Raw genomic sequence first — 26,911 nt, forward strand, 5'->3', positions numbered from 1 at the left:
GTGACTCCTGGTTAACTAAAAATGCTTGCCACAACAAGCATCCTTCCCATTTTGGGACCTCTAATTGCTACAGAGACACTCCAGATCGTAGCAAAATTCCAAGGGCATCCCTACCCACATCCTGAGTTGAGCTATATGGTATCAGAGACAAACATCTCTTCTCCTAGCATAGTCTGGTATAGAAATTGCTTTCTAGGTAAAACAATGCTGCTTTCCCAATTGCCATTACCAAATACAGAATGAAATACTGAAACTGGGTGCTACATTTATCTATAACAGAATCTCCTTGATCCCATCTGACTTTTCAAAGGGCAAGGTGTAACCTGGTTTGAATTCGATCCTCCAGCAACATTGCCATATTTTGGTTGAGTGGGCACCAGCCCGCCACTATTTCTACTTTCCAGTGTGGTTCCACATTCCTCTTTCCTTCTCCCCACAAGCAAAGCAGGTGCATCCAGTCTGAACAAAAGCAGTTGGTATGGGTGTGTGTTTGCAGAAACCTCTCTTCTACAGCCTTTGGAAATGACTCTGCATCCAAGCACATGACATGACTTGGAGCCCTCTTAAAAGAATCACTGCCTCCCAGATGACAGCCAGTTCTTAAATCTTGTATGAAGTTCACTTACACTTAGTCAAACCATTGGTTCATCTGCCTATTTTGACAAAGAGCTTCATGACTGGAGAACATGTGATCTAGTTATCAGTCTGGGTCTGGTAGATGTCTGGATGGGAATAAATTGTTGAGCTTCCAAGCAAACCAGAGTGAAATAATAAATGGTACAGGGGCAAAGGAATTGTTGATTTGTGATCTTTTAGCAATAAGTGCTAGGGAATGATCCAGGGACCTTTCAGCGTGTGATTTATCACTGAACTAACAACCCCACCACCACGCGCACACACATCCCTTGCAAACAACATTTCTCCTATGTTAGACTATGCTACAAACTGTCCCTGCAGGTTTCATTAAATCTATTATCAGCACTGATGACCAGGCAGTCATTTGCAATTCCAAAATTGTAGAAAGTGAGGATTAACTCCTGCATTTTCTTTCTCTAAATACCATTCCTACTGAAAGCTGGGGAAAACTAGTGGCTTCATCTGTGGTGATACTGGGATTAATGGTAAAGTACTGATTTGCCAGAGGCAGGGAACCCCTTGTTGCTTAAAGCCACATTGGTCCAAAAGTAACATTAAAGAGCTCTTAAATGAAAAACAGTTCCCACTTGGATTTGACAAAATGATTGCCAGCTAAAGGTAAATATTGTATAGACAAACTGAAAAGATTATACTGTGTTTCAAATTACATATCTTAATATTTTTCTTAAAACACTATAAAGGTCCAACATACAAAACAGATCAAATGAATTACAGTCACATTCAAAAACTACATTTTAAAAAATCATTGTTTTTCAGTCAAAATAAATAAAATATTTCACAATTTTTTTTGAATGAGTAAGACCCACAATTCTTTACAAACAGCAAGGAATATTTCAAGTTACCCAGATGGTCATGAAATGTTCACAGCTTCCTTTTGTCTCCTTTCCCTCTTTCTTCCTCATGCTTTCCCCCTCAGTGTTAATTGGTAGGCATACTCTGAAGTCAGGATTATATACATTTTAATATTATTGTTATAGGAATCTCAATCAGTTCCTGATATGAACTAGGGGAGATAAGCCTATTAGCAAACAGAGAAATTGGAAATGGTTATCACACCATGTGAGTCTGTGTTCAAATGAGCATTATGAATCTTTGCTGCAGCAATCCTTTCAAAATTGAGATAACACTCTGAGCCTCCCTAAGTGTTCAGAATAGAAAACTAATCCAAATGGTTTTTGCTGGCACTGAAGATTCCCATTACGGGTCTGAGGCATCAAGAAGAGCTAATGGGGAAGGGGAAAAAAAGTGGTGCTAAGATATATTTGAATATCATCTCTATTCCAATGAATGCAGACTAGGGATTGGTACCAACTGGTTCATGAGCCAAAATTTGGCATGAACTTGAGCCAGTTTGAAGCTCCTGAATAGATGTTCAAGGAAGGTGCCTTCACCAAACATTTATCAAACTTTTTACTTGTTTGGTTCAGGTGTTCAGGCCATTTAAATCTAAAAGCTGAGCACGGTGGGACCACCCTTCAGCTGTAAGGTTTAAATGGCTGTAAACCATTTAACCTGTCCATTTTGCTTCCCCCCTTCCCCTAGCTTCCAAGCAGAGAAAAGCAAAATGGATCAGTGAAATGACTTACAGACATTTCAGTCTAACAGCAGATGGGCTCACCTAATTATTAGACTAAAATGGTTGCCAGCCATTTAAACCCAACGGCCTGATGAATTCTCCCATCATCTGTTAAAATGGCTGCAAGCCATTTAATCTGTTTCACTCTCCTCCCCCTTTGTAGCTGTCAGCTATTTAACCCCAGGTGATCCCAATCAATTAGCACTGAAAACTAAAGAGGCTTGTCCCATTATTATGTTACCACATACTTTAAAAGACATCTAAGTTCTTAAATGAATAGAATCATTGTTACCAGTACATTATAAACAGACTAGGGGCCAAGCCCATTGCATTCAGATATACAATGGATGCTAGATTAGGGGGGTGGAGTGGAAGAACTCTGTGGACAGCCTCCCTCTCCCCCCAGGACCTGGAAAGCTTGCAGGCAGCTGTTAGGGAACTCGCCAGCAGGGGCAGCTCTCACATACCAGAGATCTGCAGCCTCCAAGCCTCAGAGGGAAGTGGAAGGAGGAGAGGGTGGCCAGGGGTGGGGGACGGAAGGCAATTGGCTGGCCACTGGACACACAGGCAAGCTGGTTGGAGGAGGAGGCACTCAGCGGCAGGACAGCCACCCTGAGTGGGTGTTAAGCACTGAATGGCACTTAAGCCATGAGACACGCTCCTCCTCCAAGGCCTTACCAGAAATATATAGTGGAACAGATGTTTAGAGATCAGTTACAGTGGATAATCTCCTACACCCCTGCATTTCTCTTGATAAAGCCAATTGCAAAATGTCAGGAAGAGGTGTATGCTTTGGAGTTGAAATCAGTGCTTGGGTCTCCTCAACAGTTGAACGAAATACAAGAAAGAAATAGCTTTGTTGACAATTAACCTTTGTATAAAATTATTTTCTTGGATGTGAAAAATAACTAAACTTGTTTGGAGATTACTAAAACTGTGGGTATTAATTGTTCTGGCCTTTAAGAACAACAATTGCTTTGTGTATAGTCATTTAAACCCGGCAGGTCTGCCCTATCAGCTTTTATGTTGAAATGGCTGCGAACCATATAATCTGTCCATTTCCCTCCTCCTGCTTCAAAGCAAAAGGAAATGAAATGGACAGGGGATCCCTGTCTTTCTCCTAGACACAGCTAGCGTGTCTACACAGCACATAAGTTTTAAATGGGGGGTTATCAAACATTTGATGCCTCACTTGCAAACACATCACAAAGGGCAGCAAATCTGCAATGAGAAGGCCTTCAAGAATGTTTTGGAGCCCCATGCAACTATACATATGAGTGAAAGAACCTCTTTTACTAATACGCATCAGAGCAGAGTTGCCAACATTCCTGGAGGAAAAGCGTCATGCATTTTATATGTTTTTATTTAATAATTATTTTAGAGATACTTGATTTGAAACATGTGAATCCTATTTGGGGAGGGAAGGTTTTAAATAAATAATATTTCAATTGTTGAAAATTCCGAATAGATTTTTAGGGGATAAGAGTCAGTGACTCTTACACGATGAATACTTGTTGGTCTTTAATGTACTACTAGATTTGAATCTAGCTGTTATACTGCAGAGCAATGTGGCTATCTTCAAACAGTCCAATATCTGTGAGCTTTTAAGCACTATCCCATCCACAAGGTGCTAACACAGGAATATATTCCTTCCATGCATTCCTATACTACACTAAGTAGCATATGGAGGGGGGGGGGAGATGACCAGAAAGTTCCATGTCACTGAACTGCTGCAGGAAAGAGCCTTAACAACCCCAAGTACTCAATTTCCAGGCGATTTTGGGCAGAAGCCACCACAATAAATGTACTCTCAAACTGTTTAAAATCTGTAGTGTAATTGTGTCCAAAATGGTAATAAATCTGCCTACATAAAAACATGCATTGAATTAATAGAAAATAGTATCTAAAATCCACGTAGGAACACAGGAATTTAAAAAGTAGAGTTGGCCTATCGCAAACCCTTTAAGAGCACTCTGGTCTGCACCAATTAGTAATTCATAAGATTTCATTCTATGCCATAAAGTTTCACCTACTTATTTTTTTATGCCAAATATTTTTTAAAGCATACAAGATCAGGTCCTGCACTCACTCACACACACACATGTATGTGTGCACACAACTAGCAGCCCTATTATTAAAATATTATTATTATCATTATTATTATTAGTATTATTATTATTAAATTTCTTACCCGGCTTGAGGTGGTTTACAACATAAAAACCCCACAACAATAAAATTACATTAAAACCATACCAAACATTACAAGAAACAACGTGGCAGAAAACCCCAATCCTTCCCCATACGGTATTCCTGCCACCGGGGTGGCAGAGGGCTATATCAACCTATCATCACCCATGATGTTCTAGCAGGTGACATAACTACCTAAGGCCTCAACCATAGACTAACTCATTCCTCCTCAGCCTAATCTACCTCTTGCAGTTGTTGTGAGAATAAAACAGAGGAGGATAAAATGTGGCACGTGGCCATTAGCTCCTTGCAGGAAGGGTGTGATGAAAATGTAACTTATAATGTTTTTTGACCATGCATATGCTCCTAGATGTCAAAACTCTTGAGCAAAAATATGTAAAGCAAGACATTTCAGGAAGCTGCACTGAGCTTCAATTAATAACACCCAAGTGTTTGCAGAGTGGATGATCTTTAAGAGATGGGTGTTATAACTTTAACTGTATAGGTGTATTACTCTATCATGCATGAGTAGAGCCCAAAGGACACTGCTGTGCTACAAGAGGGAAACTGAAAAAGATTCTTTCAGTGCTGGGATTATTATCAAATCAAGTCAGGACTTGATGAATGGGATGCAACACTGGAAAGAATGTGTGTCATCCATATAACTGAGACCAGGTGATTCATTACCGACAGATGATTCATAAAGGAGGCCTCTTGTGTGGTTAAAGGGATGATAAGCAATGAAAGTCTAAGTGTGCTTTGAGGTCAAAATGTAGTGCCTGTCTGACAGTTACTATTCAAAAAACAATACACTGTTATGTAGCTTTTCTGCTAATCAGGTACATCCTTTGCAATTCCCAGAGCACAATGCAAACTATCCTTGTGGGTTTGGCAATTAAGTCTGCTTATTGCTCTTTGAATGTCAAGGTTTCAGCAAAGGGCACAAGTCACTAATAAAGACATTTCAGTCTAATTAGATCTTCTTTTTTCATTTGTATGCTCAATCTGGATAACAATCAGTATTACAAACCAATACAAAATATAAATTAAAGGCTAGATTATCTCTGCTACTGAAAACTGAGGGTGCTGAATAACTGCAGCACAGAAGTCCCTCTTCCGTTATTACCTGTTGCAAGTATAGCAAACAGAAGACCACATTTATGAAGTCAGATCACCTTAAAGAGTATTTTCATTTTACAAATTAATCGGGGGGGTTTAAGAACTTGAGGCACTCTGCAGTAGAAAACCTGTAAAACCAGGTTTCAAGTGACTTGTCCAGTCTTGAATAACTTTAACTGTTAAAATGTGGTTCTCTGGTGGAGATTATTTGGCAACTTTACAGCCAGCTGACTCTGCTTAATACCTGCCAGCTCTGTGAGCCCTTTGGATGGCTTGCTTACTTCGGCATATGTTCACTATTCTTGATCCAAAGCCATGATACTCCACCGTTTGTATATGAGAACCGCTTTTTTAAGATTAAAAAAAAAACCATTATACTGCTGGGTTACAGTACATTGTGAATTCATTTATACCCTGCCTTTTCCCTCAATGGGAGCACAAAGCTCTCCTCCTCTCCTCCATTTTATCCTCACAGGAAACCTCTGTGTTGGGTTCAGTGTATGTCCAAGGTTGGCCTTTATTTCATGCATCTCACTGGAAATTTCCAGCTGGCTGAGTCTTAGAACCTGATAAAAGAGGGTGGGCAAATGTTGTCCCCATCTTCAAGAAAGGGGAAAAAGGAGGATCCGGGTAATTATCGACCCATCAGCTTGACATCTGTACCTGGCAAAATTTTGGAACAAATAATCAAACACTCGGTCCTTGAGCAGCTGGAACTGAGAGCTGTGATTTCTAAGACTCAGCATGGGTTTCACAAGAACAAGTCATGTCAGACCAACCTTATCTCTTTTTTCAAGAAAGTGACTACCTTGCTGGATCAGGGGGATGCCATGGACATAGTTTGTCTGGATTTCAGTAAAGCTTTTGATAAGGTTCCACATGATAATTCTTGTGGGCAAGTTGGTAAAATGCAATATGGATCCTAATTCTGGCAGGTGGATCAATAACTGGTTGACAAATTGTACCCAGAGGGTAATGTTAATGGTTCAGCATCTTCTTGGAAAAGAGTGACAGTGGAGTACCCCAAGGATCTGTCCTGGGGCCTGTGTTGTTCAACATATATTTATAAATGATTTGGATGAAAGAGAGGGGATACTTATTCAATTTGCAGATGATACTAAACTGGGAGGGGTAGCAAACACAACTGAAGACAGCAACAAAATACAGGATGATCTTGATAGGCTCGAGAAGTGGACTAAACTGAATAAAATGAAGTTCAATAGGGACAAATGTAAAGTTCTGCATTTAGGTAGGAAAAACCAAAAACATCAATATAAGATGGGGGAGACTTGTCTTGGCAGTAGCATGTGTGAAAAGGATCTAGGAGTCTTAGTAGACCATACATTGAACATGAGTCAGCAGTGTGACTCAGTGGCTAAAAAGAGAAATGAGATTTTGGGCTGTATCAAACGGAGTATCATATCCAGATCACGGGAGGTGATGCTACCGCTTTACTCTGCTCTGGTTCGGCCTCACTTGGAGTACTGTGTTCAATTTTGGGCACCCCAATTGAAGAGGGATGTTGAGAAACTGGAACATGTCCAGAGGAGGGCAACAAAGATGGTGAGGGGTTTGGAGACCAAGACGTATGGGGAAAGGTTGGGGGAACTTGGTCTATTTAGCCTGGAGAGAAGACGACCAATAGGGGATCTGATAACCATCTTCAGGTATTTAAAATGGTGCCATATAGAGGTAAAGGTAAAGGTAAAGGTATACCCTGTGCAAGCACCGAGTCATGTCTGACCCTTGGGGTGACGCCCTCCAGCGTTTTCATGGCAGACTCAATACGGGGTGGTTTGCCAGTGCCTTCCCCAGTCATTACCGTTTACCCCCCAGCAAGCAAGCTGGGTACTCATTTTACCGATCTCGGAAGGATGGAAGGCTGAGTCAACCTTGAGCCGGCTGCTGGGATTGAACTCCCAGCCTCATGGGCAGAGCTTTCAGACTGCATGCCTGCTGCCTTATCACTCTGCACCACAAGAGGCTCGCCATATAGAGGATGGAGCAGAATTGTTCTCTCTTGCCCCAGAGGAACAGACCAGAATGAATGGGATGAAATTAATTCAAAAGAAATTCCATCTAAACATCCGGAAGAAATTCCTGACAGTTACAGTGGCTTCTCAGTGGAACAGGTTTCCTCGGGAGGTGGTGGGTTCTCCATCTTTGTAAAGGCTGATTCTGACAGAGAGGCTGATTCTTTGAAGGCAAAGGGGTGGCAGATTACAGTAGATGAGCGATTGGGATGTGAGTGTCCTGCATAGTGCAAGGGGTTGGACTAGATGACCATGAGATCCCTTCCAACTCTATTATTCTATGATTCTAGGGCCTCCTGAGATCTCTCAGAGAGGTCTGTACCCACAGTAAGAAAGCCAGTAGAAAGTTGTGCTGTTAAAAAATCCTACTACAAACTTGTTTCTGTAGTCTGAGATTTCACAGCAAATAACTATAACTGACAGAATCAACAGGTAATTTATTTGATGAATACTTAAACATAAATGCTAAGTTTATTACTTTCATGCCCAAATGTCAGTTCCTAATAATCACAATAAAGTTTATTGCAGGCTTTCTCAAGCAGGGTTTCATGCAAGCCTGGGGTTTCTTGATGGCCCTGGAAGGGGTGGGAGTTAATTTTATATATACATTGTAAATTTGTTAAACATGTATTGAGTGATATGACCATATATTTTGACCTGCCCCCTTCCAAAAATGGCCAATGATGAGCCTGGAGGGGGTAGGAAGGGGAAGGTCCCCAAGTGTGCATGTACACAGCTAAGATTCCCAACCATATTTTCCATGAGGGCACCACTCCTGGGGTTTCTCAAAAGCCAAAGAATGTTTCAAGGGTCTTAAAACAGTAAAAAAAAGTTGAGATAGGCTGCTCCAAACATTACATCACACAGGATAAAGTTTAGTAGAATCACCCTGCAATTAGCATGAAGCTGCCTGTTACAAAATGTATTTCATGCTTTTAAAGCGCAAAATAAAGTTTGGAATCAATAAGTAAGGACATGACCCATACATAGTATACAAAATTAAGTAACTTCAATTTTAATGATGGAAGTTTAAGCATGTGTGTGAATTACATCCCAGCTTCTATTTTATATACATAAACATGTCCATTTTTGGGGGGGAGGGGGGGACTTCCGGTTTCAGTGTTGTGATTTTAGAATTTCCAGAAATGCAATTTGTCTTGGTTATTCACAAATCATATATGAAAGTTGCAACTGAGGAAATAGTCACCACTTGAGATCTTGGAGCCCCTGTTGAAATCTAAAGCATTCCAAAACATGGGCGTGACACTCCATGACAATAGAAGGCAAAAAAACAAAAACAAAAACAAAGGAAACAGGGCAGTTTCCAGGAAGCCAGGAACAATTTTTCAGTTAATTTCTGGAAAAGCGCCTGAGCTGTTCAGGAGGCAATACAGATACCCCCAAAGATTTCCATGTGTGCCATAATCCAAACAGAAGTGCTGAATTTACTTCTTGATACATACTTGCACAATGTACTAAGTGAAAACAACTGTGTCCCCAGTATCTTTTTCTATGCACAAGATACATAACAGTTTTTGACACAATTTCAAAATCAAGCTAGAAGAAATTAAATGAACTTGTCACCCTACACTGCTCTATAAAGCACATTGCTAAAAACTGTATTAAAATGTGATGTGTTCTTGACACTGTTGCACTACGGCTTGCACAAGTTCTAAGCACATTTCCTTTCTGTTCAGATTTTGCTTCACTGAACCCATAAAACCATCTCGAAGACTATAGCATTTTTATTTCAGTAACTTTTCCTTCACAACCACACTGCTAACAAAAGACAAGTATGATGTATTGTTAATTTGCCTACATAAAACAACATGCATTTCTTAATAGCTGGGTTCCATTGTATTTAACAGTAGAATGAACTGCCTCTCATGGAAACGCAGATTTTTGAACCAAATTTCTAGTTCTGTACTAGGAATTATTGACATTTCATTTAATACAATACACATTAACCTTGGTTCTTTAATGTACATGGACCAATAATAAAACTCAATGAAGTACGAGACAACTCATTTATTTCACAAATGCAAGTGCTATCAATTTCATCTGTCATTTCTCTATGTACACAAACACTCCATTAATAATCTGTAGAATGCAGATTCTACAGGAAATGGAAGAAGAAGAGTTGGTTCTTATATGCCGCTTTTCCCTACCCGAAGGAGGCTCAAAGCGGCTTACAGTCACCTTCCCATTCCTCTCCCCACAACAGACACCCTGTGGGGTGAGTGAGGCTGAGAGCGCCCTGATATTACTGCTCACTCAGAACAGTTTTATCAGTGCTGTGGCGAGCCCAAGGTGACCCAGCTGGATGCATGTGGGGGAGTGCAGAATTGAACCTGGCGTGCCAGATTAGAAGTCCACACTCCTAACTACTACATCAATCTGGTGAAATAAGAGAACTATTTCAGCTGCTTTGGATCCCCATCGTAGAAAAAGGCAAGGTATAGATCAGGGGTCCCCAACCCCCGGTCCACGGCCCGGTACCGGGCTGCAAAGGCCATCATACCGGGCCACCAGCGGCCGCGCCTGCCTTCCCCCCCTGCAGCGAGAGGGGGGAAAGAGGCCGGTACGATGGTGGCCAAAACGCGCATGCGCGGCTCTCCCCCACCCCCGGAGGCGGTCCCCGACCAGATGAAGGTTGGGGACCGCTGGTATAGATGAAATAAAATCAATATAGCTAAAGATGGAGGTCAAGTGAAAGGTAGGCATGCTGGTAAATGGCAAGAAGGAAGCAAGACAAGGTGAGGATAAGGAGTTGCAAGGAGGAGGGGGAAGAGGCCATATTGTGGGGGCCATATTGTGGGGAGGAAGATACAGGGAGAAATAATGTCCCCGAAAGTGTCTGTCAGTTTCCCCCAGTGTAACTGGACCTAGGACAACCACTGGTATCAAACAACTGAGCCTCAGTTTTCCTAGAAACAGGTTGTCAGGGAAGAAAGGCACGAAAGCTGGTGGGGAGTAGCTAAAAGTAAGTTGGCTAGTAAGCAGGAGGAGATAAGGGAAAAGGGAAAGGCTATGGGGAATTTCAGGGTAGAGAAAGATAAAGGGGCAAATGAAATGCCTCCAAGTGCTTTCAGGTCACCCGCTTGTACACATTCTAAAAGAAAGCAATATCTTTATAACTAATGTGGTCCTGAAGTTTTCATATCAGCACAGAATCAGTAGATAAAGTTGGCAGCATTAATTAAATGCATTTGAGGTCATATTGTGGTACACATATATGCTCTGAATTAAAGTCCCAGATGCATCACTGGCATAAGACAATGTTACAGGAAACCATTCCAGGGAGAACAGGTGCTAAAAATAGAAGCAATTTCAAGGTCCAGATGTGCTTATATATTAGCAAATGTTTTAAGATTGAAAACCACAGGCCACATGCTGGAATCCCTTAATTAACCCCAAAGATGTCTATAAACATCCTAAAGGCTCAGAGGAGAAAGGAGTAGAACTCTTATGCTACCCCTTCCCTGAACCATGATGCTTATACCACCCCTTTCCATGTATTTTACCACCCTCTCCCCATGTTTCTCACTTGGCCATATCTGCTGCCATCATTTCCACCTCCATTTAGCTCCACTTGCCACTTCCCTCACACACTCTTCTTTATTCCCCTATGAAAGAACCTGCAGTTTGCCCCTCCCCTTCTCCCCTTTATCCTCATCTACTTTTTCTACCCTCCTGACTTCACAAGATTTCAGTCAACATGGAACTCTGTGTTTTACATGTGTAAACATTACTGGTCCCTTTAGGTGTGTATGTGCCTTTTTTAAGTTTTTGGATTTTTCTGGATTTGTATTTAAAAAAAAAAAAGCTCTGGACAGCCTCTGACAGACACAGTAGGACTACTCTTCTCTGCTAAAAAATACAGTGGACTAGAAGATTGCCACAGAAAACCTACCATTGCATGTAGGTCACATTATACAATATAGAGTTTTATGAGTCCTTTGAAGACCATGACCTTGTTGATGAAATTGCTTTAAGCTTCTCTGAGCTACCAGGATACCATATCTTTATATATAACAGCCAGTTCAAGCATGTCATGGTAACCCTAACATCCCACCTGAGTAACTCACTGATCAGAAAAATCTATTAGTTTGGTCAGGTTTAAAATGTAAGGCCTAAGCCTTGCTCTAACCCCAGGAATTACTCAATAAGCGTGTTTTCTCTGTTGTTGCCCACATCTTATAGAATGTAATTTATGTTATTTATAGTTCACCTTTCAACTTGGACTCAAGACAGATTACACAGAGTGATTCAATACAATTGAGATCGACAAGATGAAATAACATTTGGGTTGTAAAACCAACCAGAAGTTTAAAAAACAATGTCACTGAAACAAAGCATAAAAGTTAACATGACATGTTAAAGGATGCAAAATTACACAACAGGATCCAGCTCACAGGAAATTATACACAGTAGTACTGACCATGGTCCCCTGTAATTTTTTCATTACATCTTTTGCATAGTGCTACCCTATTACCTGTGTAGAAAAGCCCTTGAAATATTCAATTTTACTTAGTTTTAGGAAACTCAGGTTAGCGAGACCCTTCCTGACCTCCTCCAACAGACCAGTGGGAGGGTACAACAGAGAAAACACATACAAAGGCAGTTGTTGATTTTTCCCATTTACAGCTTGGCACCTACAGGGGATGAGAAAAGCTGTTGTGGTGGGTCATAGGGGAGAAACAGACCATGACAGGCTTTGTATATGATAGCTAATACTTTAATTAAGCCAAATAACTTATGGGCATCCAGTGGAGTGACCATAGGATGGGAGTAATACACGCATACCATCTAGCTCCCAATAATAGCCGAGCTGTGTGCCTTGTGAGGTCAGGCATTCTGCAAACTATACAAAACTGAATTATTCAGGAGGACATCTTTGCTCAGGTAAGAGGTCTAAACTGAAACAAAATGGTTCAGAAAGATTATTCAGAAAAGGATTGGTATTAGAGATTATACAACCATGTGCAGTATATACTATCTATTGTTTAATATGTCCCATTTAGCTTTTGCTTCGTTTCAATTGGGTTTTACTCTTAACCCTACTGCACTGTTTACTGGATGTCTGAATCTGTTGATTGTATTGATTTATGCTGTGTAATCCAGTTTTGGTCTCAGGGGGGAAAGCACATTAATATATTAATTAATATATAAGAAAGAATGAAATAGCGAAAGAACAAAAATGGATGGGGGAGTGAGGATGGAACAGAGAATTAACGGTGTGATCCTAAACAGAGTTACATCCTTCCAAATCCTTTGACATCAATGGGCTAGAAAGGGTGCGACTCTGCTCAGGATGGCATTGCTGGGATGGTCCTATATTAGTACTTACACAAGCACAGCTACTTCTAAATGTTTGCACATATGGATTTGGGAGGTCCAGATATATCCCCTACCACTGACCTCCCTCTTTATACACTGTCCCTCTGCTTCAGTCAACATAATCATACACCAGAGCATCACTACATAAACTATACAAGAGTTTGCTAATTAGATTACATCAAAAATCCTTTGAGCCCAGTTATTTCAAAAAGTGGCCATACCAATATGCCAGAGAAGCTCACACGCAAAGAAATATACCCATCCTTTGTTTCCAAAATCCAGTATTTAGAGGCATGCTGCATTTCTAAACATGGAGATCTTGTTTGTGGATCCTATGGCTAGTGTAACCATAAGAGCTACCTTCCAAAAACTGCTCTAACCCTTTTTTAAAACGTGTGTATGCTAGCTGCCATTGATTGTTTAATGATTAATCTTTAACTGTACACTTCACATGGTGAGAGGAGCTGCCTGGATGCAGGAAGCCCCAGGTAAAAGCTTGTGTATCAGGTGATATTAAAGTCTTGTACCTGGGACCCTGGAGAGCTGTTGCCAATCAGAGCTTAATAGATCAATGTTACGATGCCACATAAAACAAAGGCAGCTTCATATGGGTGCACTTCCTCCCTGGTACCAATCTACTGTATTACATCATCACCATCACATGCTGTACCAACTTCATTGTATCCTGAAGAGCCACAAGACAGGATACTGCTGCTCACTCAGACCTGGTCTCTGGGATTCAACATAACAGATGGCCATTCTTTAGACAAATTGCACTAACAGGGACTGCAGTGGCATCCCACTCCACAGCTGTTTTCAGGCCCCTTGAGGTTTCAACATTGCTAAATTTGCTCTCTCACAATATGGACAAACTCTAAAACTATCCAGAAAGTTACTCTTATGTTCTCAGACTTGAGATCTCGTTAGCATTAATCTATAGCTATTCAGAAGTCTGACAGATGTGATACCATGCCAAACTGGTGTTGTATTCTGCTTGATGGTCTTGCAGGTCTGGCAGGAGCTTGCCAGATACATATTCCTGCCATTTACTCATAGAAAGTGCAAACTGCATTGTATTTTAAACAGCATTTGTACATAATTTTACTTTGGATACCTAAACAAGGTCTAATGATAAGCCTTCATTTACACTCCTGTATTTTTTTTTACTGTATTACTCCTATACTCCATAAAGAAATCAATATTTCTATCTAGACAAAAAATCTTTACAGTACTCAGAGAAGTCTGGCCTAGTATTTATTTAGTATTTTATATCATTACACACATTAGTTCAATAGTCTTTATGACAAGCCTTTAGGGTAAAGGTAAAGGTATCCCCTGTGCAAGCACTGAGTCATGTCTGACCCTTGGGGTGACGCCCTCTAGCGTTTTCATGGCAGACTCAATACGGGGTGGTTTGCCAGTGCCTTCCCCAGTCATTACCGTTTACCCCCCAGCAAGCTGGGTACTCATTTTACCGACCTCGGAAGGATGGAAGGCTGAGTCAACCTTGAGCCGGCTGCTGGGATTGAACTCCCAACCTCATGGGCAAAGCTTTCAGACGGCTGCCTTAACACTCTGCGCCACAAGAGGCTCATCATTTAGGGTAGGCCAGACATTAAAGCACATTAAAGGAGCAAAACAATCACTTGTCATGCTAGCCCATTGACAGCTGATATCAGATCTGAACTGAAGACTGAATGGATCACCTCACCAGCTTTGCTATTACATTACATTAGTTCTTGCCACTTTAATTAATTACTTTAAAAGTGACAAATCGCTTAAAATGCAACTAATCAATTCATGTTCAAACTTAATTTCACAGTTCCCTCTTATGGAGGCACCTTTTCAGTGAAGTTGGCCCAGAGGAAGAATAAATAACTGTGGCCAGACCTGCCTAATTGCTTCTCTGTAAACTCACCCAAACCACTTTCATTGTTACATGATTCAGAATTGCATCTCTAACCTGGCCAGCCATCAGGGGAAAGCAGGTGGACAATCCCAGCCCAGCACACAAGATACTGAGTTTTTAAGAATACAATGCTAACAACTTAAAAACCATCATATACACAAGCATTAAAACATTTTAACATTTAAAAATGGATGGCTTCTCATCATCCTGAACCTTATTTAGAAAAAAAACCCTGACACTGATCCTAAAAACAAATTTTGAACAGTCATCATGGACAGCTTAATGCTATTGCTTATATTCAGCATGACCTGTCCATGACCTGATGAAAAACCACCTGGTCTCAAGGTAGAGGATCTTGCCTCTGAGGCAACAATTCTAACAGCAGCTGCTGAGCTCTTTCTCACCCCTGCTAGTGGAGATACTTTTAACCTCCAGGGCTCAAATATAAGACTCCCCATGCAGAAAATATATATTCTGCCACCAAGCCCCACCTCTGTCAACCAGTGCAACAACACAGTCATCTATGAGTATGCAGTTTCATTATGTTGATACAATTATTTGGGGATGGAATACCAGACCAAGTATTGCAAAGAAACCTAATGGAACGAGGTTTCAGACCCACTTAAAATCTAGATATTTTGACATTTTTTTAATACTTCCTTTAAAATGCTAGTCTGGGTATACAAAATGGTACTGCCTTTCAAAAACATTTCTGGGTTCCTACAGAGGTCTAGAGGATACTGAGGAAGTTTGTAATTGGCAGACACGGACATTACCCTGTCTCCTGAAAAGAAACTGCTTTATTTATTTTGTCTGAATTTCAGACTACAAAAAAAGCAGGAGGAGTACAATGGGCATTGTACATTATGTATATGTATTTGTACATAATAGCATGCATCTCAGAAAACTTTGTAATGTCACCACATGGCACTGAAAGACAATTCACATATGTAAGTGTGAGGCTTAGCATCTTACCACTGAAGGGTATATTTTAGATTCTAGAATTCTTCTCCAGGAAGCAATACAAATTCTGGAGAATGGAGATTTGTTTACCAGCTGCAAAAAAGCAGCTGAGTTCTTTTATTAGACTGGAATAAGAAGCAAGACAGGTTGGTAAGTGATGGAGATACCAGATATTAAGAAAACTGCTTTTAAGTACATCACAATTCTTAATGTTATAATGGACATGCCCATGTTACCTCATTTTCATTACCCAAATAAGCCCAGGGTACATCATTTTTGAGCCACCAATAAAAAACACTAGGATCTAAAAACTCAGTGGAATCAGTTAAAATGTGCAGAGGGCTTTTCTCTATCACATATTTAAGGAAAGAAGAAAAACATATTAACCCTTCCTTTCTCTCAAGCCCACTCCTTCCCCCAGGATGTTTTCCTTTCTCAATAAAATGTTCTTTATTCAGTTAGTAGACAGAGTAAAGGAATGGCACATTTGGAAGGAAGAAGGAAAGAAATCAAAAACAGCATCTCAGTAATGAAATAATTTTAAACATTTAATCCAGGATCCCATTTTAGCAAGATGCGGCCAGCCAGCGATCAAATTAAAATGCCATTACACAAATTAGAGTTTATCCGAGATTATGCTCCAGCGGTCCCTCCCTACTGGAACGGAGGCTTTCTCCGAGAAACAATATGCAGAAAGCGAAATGAGTCCATTTTAAGACCCACTTAGGCCAGAATTAGGGGGGGGGGGCGGGGGCGGGGGCGGCAACCACAGCACACAACCCTTGGGGGAACGAAAGAGCTCCAGAGGCTCATAAAGTATAACCAGTCCAGGGGGGGAATCTCCTAGGTCTCCCAACTGAAGGCAAGACTCGCGACTGGTCCCACCCCGGCCGCTCGAACAAGCAGCTCACCGCAGGTTCCGTGCAGCTACCAGACCGAGAGCGCGAGCGAGCCCACCCACCCACCCACCCACCCGGGCTAGGAGATGCCGCTCCCGGTGCACTCCCGCTGGAGGCTGAGCTTCTCGGACCTTAATCCCGGCCGCCGCACGGCTCGTCCTCTTCGCAGCCCGCGAGGCTCCGGCTTATTCACACACAAGCCCAGGCAGGAGCGCTGGGAGGCCGCCGGCTACAGATCGCGGCGCCGATTCTCCACCGGGGGGGGGGGGGCAAGTCAAGTCACCCAGGAGCTCCCCGTCACCCGTTCTCTCACCCGAAGCTTCTGCCAGTCCCAGTGACCTCCCCTCCCCCTCAAACAAGAGGGTGGGTTGGGGGGAAGGTCATCTCACAAGGCGTCTCCTAGCCGCGCCAACACACAAGTGCCGGAACCGGCTCTGCAAAGCGAGGAAGGAAGACGCGGCCGCCGTCGCCCCCTCTTCTTCGCTCCAGCCCAGGCGGCGGCGGCGGCGGCAGCTCTTCAGGCCACGAGCTCCGAAGAGAAGGCGGCCAGGGAGGAACTTTCGTGTGGCGGCCGAGAAGACAAAGCCCCCGATTCTCCTTTGAATGAGATTCTTTTCTCTCCCCGCTCCCCGTCCCCGGCCACAGGAATCTGGCCTTTACCCCCCGCCCGACCCCCCCCACCCCACCCCCAAAAAAGAACCCCACCGCCACCCCCTACCCCACGCGATCGAAATAAACAGCATGCAATGGAAGGCGAGACGGGCGAAAGGAAACTTGAGAGGCGGGCGACGGCGCGCGGTACCTTGGATGTGCTGCTTGATGACATTCTCCAAATGATCCAGCCTCTCGATAATCCTCAGCGTGTCCCCTTTGTCCTCCTCTAACTTTTTCTCCGAGATGGGCTCCTGCACTTTCACGTAGACCGTGGCGATGTAGTTGGTGACCCAGCCCACGTAAAGCAAGCAGATGATGTTAGTCATGCCACTCAAGATCACGCAGGTGGACACTAAAGTTTTGGTTTTCCTGGTGCAAACCATTCTGAGATCCCTCCATATAGATCCAAGGAAACCCTGTGAGCCGGTATTTAAAAAAATAAATAAATCACCGTCAGGAAAAAAAAATAATATTCTTGCCTCCCTTTCTCCAAAAATCGGGGACCACCACCGATCAAGTTAGGGAGTTTCCATATAAAACGCGCACTGTTCCACACGCTAAGAACATCGCTCACCTGCCCAGAAGGAAACGCGAGGGAAGACTTGGCTGCTCGGAAACGTTGGAATTCTTTTTTTATTATTATTTAAAAAGACAGCGCAGCGCAAACTTTTCTGAAGAGCATCAGCGCATCAGGCGCCTCAGCCGCAGCCACTCTGCTCGCTCGGACCCGCTCTGGACCACCGGCAGAGAGAGGGATGCGGAGTCAGGTGCCCAAGTGTTGAAAACTTTGTTCTCCTCCGCGCGGCTTCCCTCTGCTCTCATCAGCCCCAGCTCCAAAGCCAGCCCTTGGAAGCCGCAAACTGGCGAGTCGGGGGTGTGCAGCCGCAGATTGACAAGCCTTTCCTCCAATAAACGGGAAGCTCCAGACCAGAGTTGGCGAGGATCACCAAGCGTTCGACCAACAAGGAGCTAGGAGGGGCAGAGCGTTAGGGGAGGCCCACCTGCTGGACGCGCTCTGTCTCTCTCGTGCTCCCATCAGCCGCGCGCGCCGTCGAACGCGCGCCGGTGGGGTAGAAACTCTCAGGGGCGCCACGTAAGAACGGGAGTTTTACGTTCACGTGACTTGAGAAAGTTTCGGAGCGCGCGGGATGAAAAAGGCAAGGCGGCAGTTTGCGTGCCTTTCAAGATATTGCGCCGTTCCTTTTCAGTATCGCTGTCCTCCGGGACTAGGTTAGTCGGGGATTTGGAAATAAAAGGATGTTCTGAAAGGAATAACAAGAATGTCCATGGGGAGGGGGAGAGAGATGCCTGAAGGCTCCTCGGTTTATACTGGGAGCTCAGGAATGCACATGAGCCACTGGCAAACATTGCAGGACAGAATACTGGCAATGAAAATGCGGAACACATTTTGAGAAACCTGCCTGGGCATGGACTGACAACAAGTCCCCAGAGTGGAATTATGGCCCCTGGGCCAAGATAAACTGCTCTGTGCCTGGAGTGACAGCCCCAAAGTTGAATGATAGTCCCCGAGATGAGAATCAGTGCTCGAGATTGGAATGACAGCCCCCACAGTGGGATGAGGGCCCCTGAGAGGAGCATAAGCATTTGGGGACTGGAATGGCAATGTTAGCAGAGGAATGATGGTCCCTGGATGTGGAATCATTGCTCTGGGACTGGAATGACAGCCCTGAAAGAGGAATGGACTATATAAACTGCTCTGAAACTGAATGAAAACCGCTGAAGTAGAATTATGGACCCAGGGCCTGCATCAACTACTCTGGGGACTGGATTGACAGTCTCTGCATGTTCCATAAGTATTCTGGCCTTGGAATGGCAATCCCCAGAAAAGAATGACAGTCTCTGAGACTGTGTAACTGATCTGGGGCTCAAATGAAAGCTGAAAGAATGAAATGACAACTCCTAGGCGGGTAAGAAATCGAATGAATGTTCAAGCACATTGGCTCAGCTTCAGAAGACTGGACCAGGAGGAGTGATCGCTCAGCCAGGAAACATTCCAGTCCATAGTTCTACATTTCAGCCAATCATATGTAGATCTCTTTTTATTTTATTTTCTATTTTATTTATTATTAAATTTCTAAGTCACTGCTCCCAGCCAGCAAGCTCATGTTGGCTTACAACACATATAAATAATAAAACAGTGTTTAAAATTAAATAAGATTCCTATCTACCACCTTTGCCTCCCTGACTGGTGCCAAGACACCCAGATTCTTCTCAAGAAACCAGTGTCAACAAGCAGAACAAGTGAATGTTCTAGTGTCCCCAGGGTCCTGTCTGTCATTCAGGCCCACCTTGGCTTCATCTGACAGAGTGGATATTGAGTAGCAAACACTGTTCACACAGTGTTTCTCTGACCAGGTAATTCAGACCATTTTGACAGTCCAGAGAAGCTCCACTTGTAGAATTTCTAACCGTTCTTTGAAAGTCTTTGTCAAATGCAACCAAACTCCCTGGATCTTCCTCAGGTATTGTCCTTCCTGCCGGATGGAGTCTCTCAGGGTGTTCTGAGCACTTTCATAAGTTAGCAGTGCACCACTCTCTAGGCACCCAACAGTGAAGAGATATCTTAAGGGAGTTACTTTGTCTCAGCCTCCTACAGTGGCCATGTTTCCTTCTCGGAGACTTCATGTCATTCTTCAGGTTCTAACTAGTCCCCAATTTGAGACACTGTGGGAGTTCCTTACCCTGAAGATTCTTACCCTGGTAGCTGTTATATCAGCAAGACAGGTCTCAGAGCTGGGTGCTCTTTTCATCAGAAGGGTTTATGCATCTTCCATAAGGACAGGGTGGTTCTATGCACAGATCTCACCTTCATTCACACACTCTTTCACAGCTCCCAGGAGATATATTTGCTATCCTTCAGCCCAAAGCTGTCTCATACTAGGGAGAAGAATTGGCACTCGCTTGATCACTTGCTTCACTTTTATATCAGAAGAACCAAGCAATTTAGGAAGTTAGATTCCCTTTTTATGGCTCTTCACCCAGTAGTTAAGGGGGGAAAGGGTTTCTAAGATTACACTAAGCAGGCAGTTAAAGGACTGCATTTCCTTGGCATATGATCCCAGGACCTTCAAGTCCCAGAGAGGATCACAACTCATTTAACAAGAAGTACTTCTACATCAGCAGTGCTCTACATCAGCAGTACTTCTACATCAGCATCCATTGCAGATATTTGCAAGGTCGCCTGCCGGGGCATTGGTGTCAATGTTTAGCAGGCACTACATGATGGACTCAGTTGCCATGACTGATGCAGCATCTGGGTGGAGAGTCCTATAGCAAGTGGTCTAATTGTACTGTTACTGCTATGCTTGGAAGTCACTTTTCCTTCCTGGATTGTCACATCCCAAGCACATCAGAGTGCCCTCCTCCCCTTGAGAGAGAACAGAATATTGGACATATCATGAAGGTTCCTTTTTCTTTAGGGTGAGGAGGACACTCTGGACCCACCCTAGTTAGATGGTCTCTGTTCAGCCTACTACTCTTCCTAAAGAGTGACTGAACAATTGTTGATTTAAGATTTTTATTTTTGTTTCCAAGATTAAGGATAATAGAATACATGTAATCTACATTATTAATACAGAAAAAAAAGGTTATGCTCTTCATTTAATACATTTAGTTCCCCGTTTCAATCCCCTTTTGTATTATTTTCTTATTTTAATTTCCAAGATTAAAGATAGTACAATGCAAGTAATCTACATTATTGATACAGAAAGGAAAAAGAAAAAGAAAAAAATTATACTCTTCATTTAATACACTTAATACTCCGTTTCAATCCCCTTTTAACTTATTTTCTTAGGTAAATCAGATAAGGGCCCCATTGTTCATGAAAGAATATAAGACCTCACATAGCTACAGTATTCTGGACTTTGGGTAAAGCTTATAAGCTTTTTCACGTTTCCACCACATTTAGAAAGAGAAGCCTACTTTGTTACCATTGTTTCAGCATTTGTTTGCATAGTTTTTAACAATTTTAACAGTCATTTTTGGTGTCCCCAAACACCTATAAAACAATTTATACTTAACACAATCTTAGAGCCATCCACATTTCCACTAGGGAAGAAAAAAAAGCCTACTTAGTTGTACGGAAAAAAAAATATATAGGTTGTTAAGGTTGTTAAGTTATATAAGTGTAAGTTATTAGTACAAAAAATGGTAAAATATAGTTACACCTCCTCGATTAGATGTCTCCTTTTAGTTGTGCTTTAGGCTGGGAGTCACTGCGGAGATTCCCGTAGACTTGCGTTCTGTCCAAATCAGAGTATACATCGGTGAATCTTGAGGCGGTCGTACCTCCTAGGCTCATATTTTTTAACAATTTTAACAGTCATTTTTAATGTCCCCTAGCACCTATAAAACAATTTGTACTTAACACGATCTTAGAGCCATCCACATTTCCGTCACATTTAAGAAAAGAGGCCTACTTAGTTGTACAGAGGAAAAATATATAAGTTGTTAGATAAATATAAGTTATATAAGTTCCCCAGACTGCTTAAGGGGGTCTCATATCGAGGCTTGTTGCTTCTTGTTGTTCCCGTTACTTATGTTCTGTCCAGTTGGCCTTTGGCTTAGAAAGTGCAGTTGTAGTCTTTCCCTCGGAGTATACATCGGTGAGTCTTGAAGCAGTTGTACCTCCTAGGCTCCAATATCAGTATGTTTTTTTTCCCAAGAAGCTCCTTTAAATCGATTACTTTCACAGCAGATCCATATATCTTTTGATTGGTTCTTGTGTGCTGTTGCTTTGGAGTGGCTGTATGTCTTTTTAGGAAGGGTTTCCTTATCTGGGCTGCAAAGCTCCGACATCCCCTTTTCCTTCTCCATAGTTTCAAATTTCTCTTCTGCTGGTAGTTTTCCACCTTGTTTAGAGCTATCATCAGCCACGGTTATTGATTCATCGTTCCTGTTGGAAACTTCTTCTTTGCCATCTTTGATCTTGATCTTGATCTCCTTGAGCATATTTTTAAGCAAGCCATCTGTAAATGCTTTCAGATCTTGAGTTTGTTTCTCTATTAGATGAGCCAATCTTTTTAGCATAGACATGTTTTAGGCTTGAAAATCTGTTAATCTTGGGCAGTTTTGCAAATAGCCAGTAGAGGTCCTACAGAGTCCTAACAAAAGCAACAGTCTGTTTTGATCTCCGACATGCCAAGTGACGTATTGAAGTCAGTAAAGCAATGTCTCGTACTGGAACAGAATTCTCGCGGGATCCTCCTACCCACGGCTCTTATCTCCGAAAACCAAAACAAATGCAGTAAGAGCTATTACTAATTAGTTTGAGTTGATTTAAGTCCTTCTTCTGCTTAGGAGAGAGAATTAGCCTGCCTGATATCGAGGTGGCTTCAAGCAGAGCCAGAAACGAGGGAAGAAGGAGAAACGGAGAAATGGAAAAATACTTGCGTCTCTGTGCGTTGATTGATGTCTTGATATCTTGGAATTTAGCAGATGTCCTCCCCTCAGTTCACAGCATTTGTTTGCAGTAAATCGTAGTAGAGGGTCAAAGTAGATTTGTTTGTAGGCTCGATCTGATGTCTGCCAGTTGTTCTCACTCCGGAGTTGTGGTGAGTCGAAAATCTTGCAGGAAAATATCCAATTAGCTTTTGTAGATTAAAATAAAGAGCTTTGTAGATTACAGAGTTGAAGAGAGAGAAAAAAGTTTTAAAATGGCATGCGGCACTTGCTGGACCCTGTGCACACTGAGCTTGTGTTCCATGGGATATTAATTTCCCTGCGGAACAGAGAGGCCCCATAGATTCACAAGGAATTCCTGGGTAGATAGTGGGTGAGTTAACGTACCCAAAACCCGATTCACAGCAGCGATTGACCCTCAGTGGAACTGGAGCTCGAAGTCTTCGAGCTATCCACGTGCCATGTCCGACTGAATAATTGTTTATTGTTCTTTCACTGTTCTAACAGTTTCATAGAGTTCTGTAAGCCTTGTTGTCTGTTTGACACACATTGTAGACTGTTTATCAGCTGCCAAAGTCTGGGGGTGAAATCAATTTCCTGTGATTGTGGGAAGAGGAACCCAAACATATGTGAGTGTCCCCCTCACCCTCTAGAAGAAGGAACATTCATGATAAGTCCTGGGACCAGATAAACCAATCTGGGACTGCAATAACAGGACTTAGGCAGAGTCTGCACTTACTTTGTTTATTCCATTGTCAATCCTGTTGAATTCAGATCACTTTGAACCCGGGTCTTCCTCTCCCCCCCCTCATTGAAACAGAAAAATCTTCTGCACGTGGTTAGTGTAGTTCAGAAGGTGGGGGGGGGAGCCAAGCCTCTTTCTTTCTTTTCTTGAAGGGTGAGGAGCCAAGCAGGGAGCCTCTTTCTTTTCTTGGAGGGGGGGGGGAGAGGATCGAAAGAGGAGGGAGGAAAAATCCAGGACCGACAGAAGTTGAGAGAAATTAGGGGTTTCTCCTTTAAGGCAAGCGTGTCACATGACCAAGTGTAGCCTATCAGAGGTTCTCTACCACGGAGCTTTCTTTCCCAATCTGGATATTGAGGATTAACAGCACTCAAAGATATCGCACAATAAAGGTAGGGTCACTCCGGATCAATCCTTCTTGCTGCAGAAGGAAAATTTAAATCGCCCCAAATCCAAATGGAAATCCCATTCTGTGTAGAGGGCAGGGACTGAATCGACCTGGGGTTGGAATAAAAGCTCTGTGCAGTTTACACACTAGATTGAATTATGGTACCTGGGGATAGAATCTGTGCTCTGGCCCTAGAGTTATAGTTTCAAGAGTGGAATGATATTACCTGAGACCAGAGAAAGTGATCTCAGAGTAGAATGTTAACCCCATAGAGTGGAATTGCAGACTTTGGGAGTGGTGTTCCAGGACTGGAGTGACAGCTTCCAGAGTGGCATGATGATGCTACTAATTAGCATAAGTGTTCTGGGTCTGGGTGTGGAATGACAAGTCCTGGGAATGAAATCAGTGCTCTGAGGCTGGAATGAGAGCCCAAGAGTAGAACTACATTCTATGGGACTAGATAAACTGTACTTGAACTGGAAAGACAACCCCCAGAGTGGAATGGCCATCCCTGGGAGCAGCATGACTCTTCTGGGACTGAAATGACAGCTCCCAGAGAGGAGTAATGGTTCTTGTTAGTAGCACAAGTATTCTGGGACTCAAACCACAGCCCCTACAGTGGAATGGGTTTGTCATAAGTATTCTGGGGACTGGAATGACAGGCACCAACTTTAAATAATGATTCTTTTAAGTAGAAAAAATGTTTTGGAACAGGAATAACAGCCACCAGATTGGAAGAAGGGTCTCTGAGTAGAAAAACTGTTCTTGGACAGGAATGATAGATCCCAAAGTTGATAGTTCTTGACCTCCACCTCTTAACATACTCCATTCACTTTGGCAATTCATAAGGAAGGATTCATAAATGAAAGGATTCATACCATATTAACTGCTGAACAAAACTAATTTAATATTATCTGTAATGCACACACTGTTTGCAAATGAAATATGCTGACAGTTGCATGGTAGTGGGTGGTTGGCTAGCTGCATGATATTTGTGACGGAACCCTGTGCAGTCTTAGGATATGAAGTTTTCCTGGCATGAATCTGGGCCAGCTGATCATTGGCTGGTAGCATTATTTAAAACATTTAGTGCTGCCATGGAATCCAAATAAGGACTCGAAGCGGCAAACATTTATACATTAAAAACAATATTTAAAAACATATATATTAATTCAATAAAATCATATAAATACAGAAACACACTGTCAAAAATCTTCACCTGTTGGCAGAAGACACCAATAGAGGGAGACCGACAATCTCCGTGGGAGGGCGTCAACAAAGTTTTGGCACCACAACTAAGAAAGGCTTTTCTTGGGCTGCCACCCATCTAGTCTGAAATAGCAAGGCCTCTGTAGATGACTGGAGTGCACGGGTAGGTTCATAAGGGAAAAGGCAGTGCTTATAATATATTAGTCCCAATACAACATCTTGAATTGAGCCCAGAAGCAAATTGGGAGCCAGTGTAGAGGGAACAAAACTGGAGTGATTCAGTTTGCACTGCAGTCAAGACTATGACCTCAGCATTCTGTATAAACTGTAGCTTCCAGACAGTCTTTAAGGCAGTGCAATTTCTGGAAGGAACCAGGAAACTGTTTTTGTTCTATTTACTTCCTGCAATTGAAATTATTGCCCAAACCATTTAATGTTATTCATTTTCTAGTGTGCATACTCCATATGATATGATATACTGTTCTTCTGAAATCACGCTATAGGTATTCAACATTGTGTACCCTCCTCAATCATAATTGTTTTTTGTCTGCTCATAACTAAAAGGAATATCTGATATTTGATAACATGCAACTACAACATGAAAAAACAGGTGGTTCTGAATAAACATATTAACAGAAAAAAAAGAGAACCTATCCCAGGCAATCAAAATCAGTATACAATATACTATATTGTAATAATTAATGAAGCAACCAGAACGGACTCTAGATTTCTGCCGTTTTCAATGTTGAACTTTCATCAGTGGTTGTTTCCTCCTATGATGTGCAACTTATCCTAACAAGTTTCCAATATTTCAATATTAATCCAACTCAAATTTGTAGTATAAACTCTACTGATATAATGTCGGCCTTCAGCGTGCAGGTATGGGAGAGCTTGGTCAAGAGACAATTAACAAGATGTTACCATGTTGTTGTAGTCTATCCAGATGTTTTGCTAAATCTACAATGGTCATTGTGTCATTAATATTGTTACATCCAATACCTAGTGCTGTCCACTTAGGGTTACTAACTTTGGGGTGGGAAATGTTGGCAGAGTTTCAATATGCAGAGAGTAAAGCACCAGGCTGCTTAAAGAATAAAACAGATTTTTATTTAGAAGAAAAACAACAATGTATAGAAAGAGAGACCTACAGTCTAGCTAACCATTGTCTGCAACCATTCTTCTGTTCATTTGCTGTTTTGGAGGCAAGAAGGAAGAAGTGTGCTCAAAAAACAGGAAGTCACCTGTTGAGCCAATCGGGATACTGGAGGAGATAATTTGAAAATCATCAGGAATTACCTATCCTATGTATGTTAAATATACATCTCCAATGCCCCCTTCAAGACTCCATTTATATTCTGCTCAGTTATGCATACTGCAGATCTTGTATATTCCAATAGGAAATTGCTGGAGATTTGTTGGTAGAATCTGAAATAGGACTTCAGTAGGGTATAATGCCACAGAATCCACTGTCCAAAGTTGCCATTTGCTCATTTCTGTATTCTAGAGAGCAGCTGTAGTTTTGGAAGAACTTCAGGGCCCACCTGGAGGTTGGCAGCCAAATGTCCTCTTCTATATTAATCAGTATTGAATTGAAGCAGTGAAATGTCCTTGTCAAAAGCCCTGGTGGGAACCAGAAATAGATAATCATTAGATTTATGCAGACCCAGGCTATTGTATATATACAAGTGAGGGACCTGTCTGTGTGAGAAGCAATAGTGACTCTCTCCTGACGAGGCCTGACCAGAGCAGATAACGGAACAACCACCATCTTCATTCCCACCCCCTGTCTCTTCATCTGAATTTCAGTGATGTGA

The 26,911-nt window shown here is 42.3% G+C and overlaps 1 protein-coding gene across 2 annotated transcripts in view; it reads right to left on the reverse strand.

The window, feature by feature from the left end:
- The window catches only part of GALNT18 (polypeptide N-acetylgalactosaminyltransferase 18), a 425,513-nt gene extending 407,291 nt beyond the window's left edge, over window positions 1-18,222 (reverse strand). The window contains exons 1-2 of one of the 2 annotated variants that reach the window (XM_077321810.1): window positions 17,912-18,222; window positions 17,486-17,753 (exon numbers count right to left, since the gene is read on the reverse strand). In XM_077321810.1, the coding sequence (XP_077177925.1) occupies window positions 17,486-17,720 (235 nt within the window). In that variant the 5' untranslated portion in view covers window positions 17,721-17,753; window positions 17,912-18,222. Of the gene's footprint in view, window positions 1-17,485 lie in introns of both variants that reach the window. The other variant, XM_077321812.1, reaches the window with a different exon arrangement.
- Between the last annotated feature and the right edge of the window lie 8,689 nt (window positions 18,223-26,911).

This window comes from Paroedura picta, chromosome 2, assembly GCF_049243985.1.
Source record: "Paroedura picta isolate Pp20150507F chromosome 2, Ppicta_v3.0, whole genome shotgun sequence".
NCBI lineage: Eukaryota > Metazoa > Chordata > Lepidosauria > Squamata > Gekkonidae > Paroedura > Paroedura picta.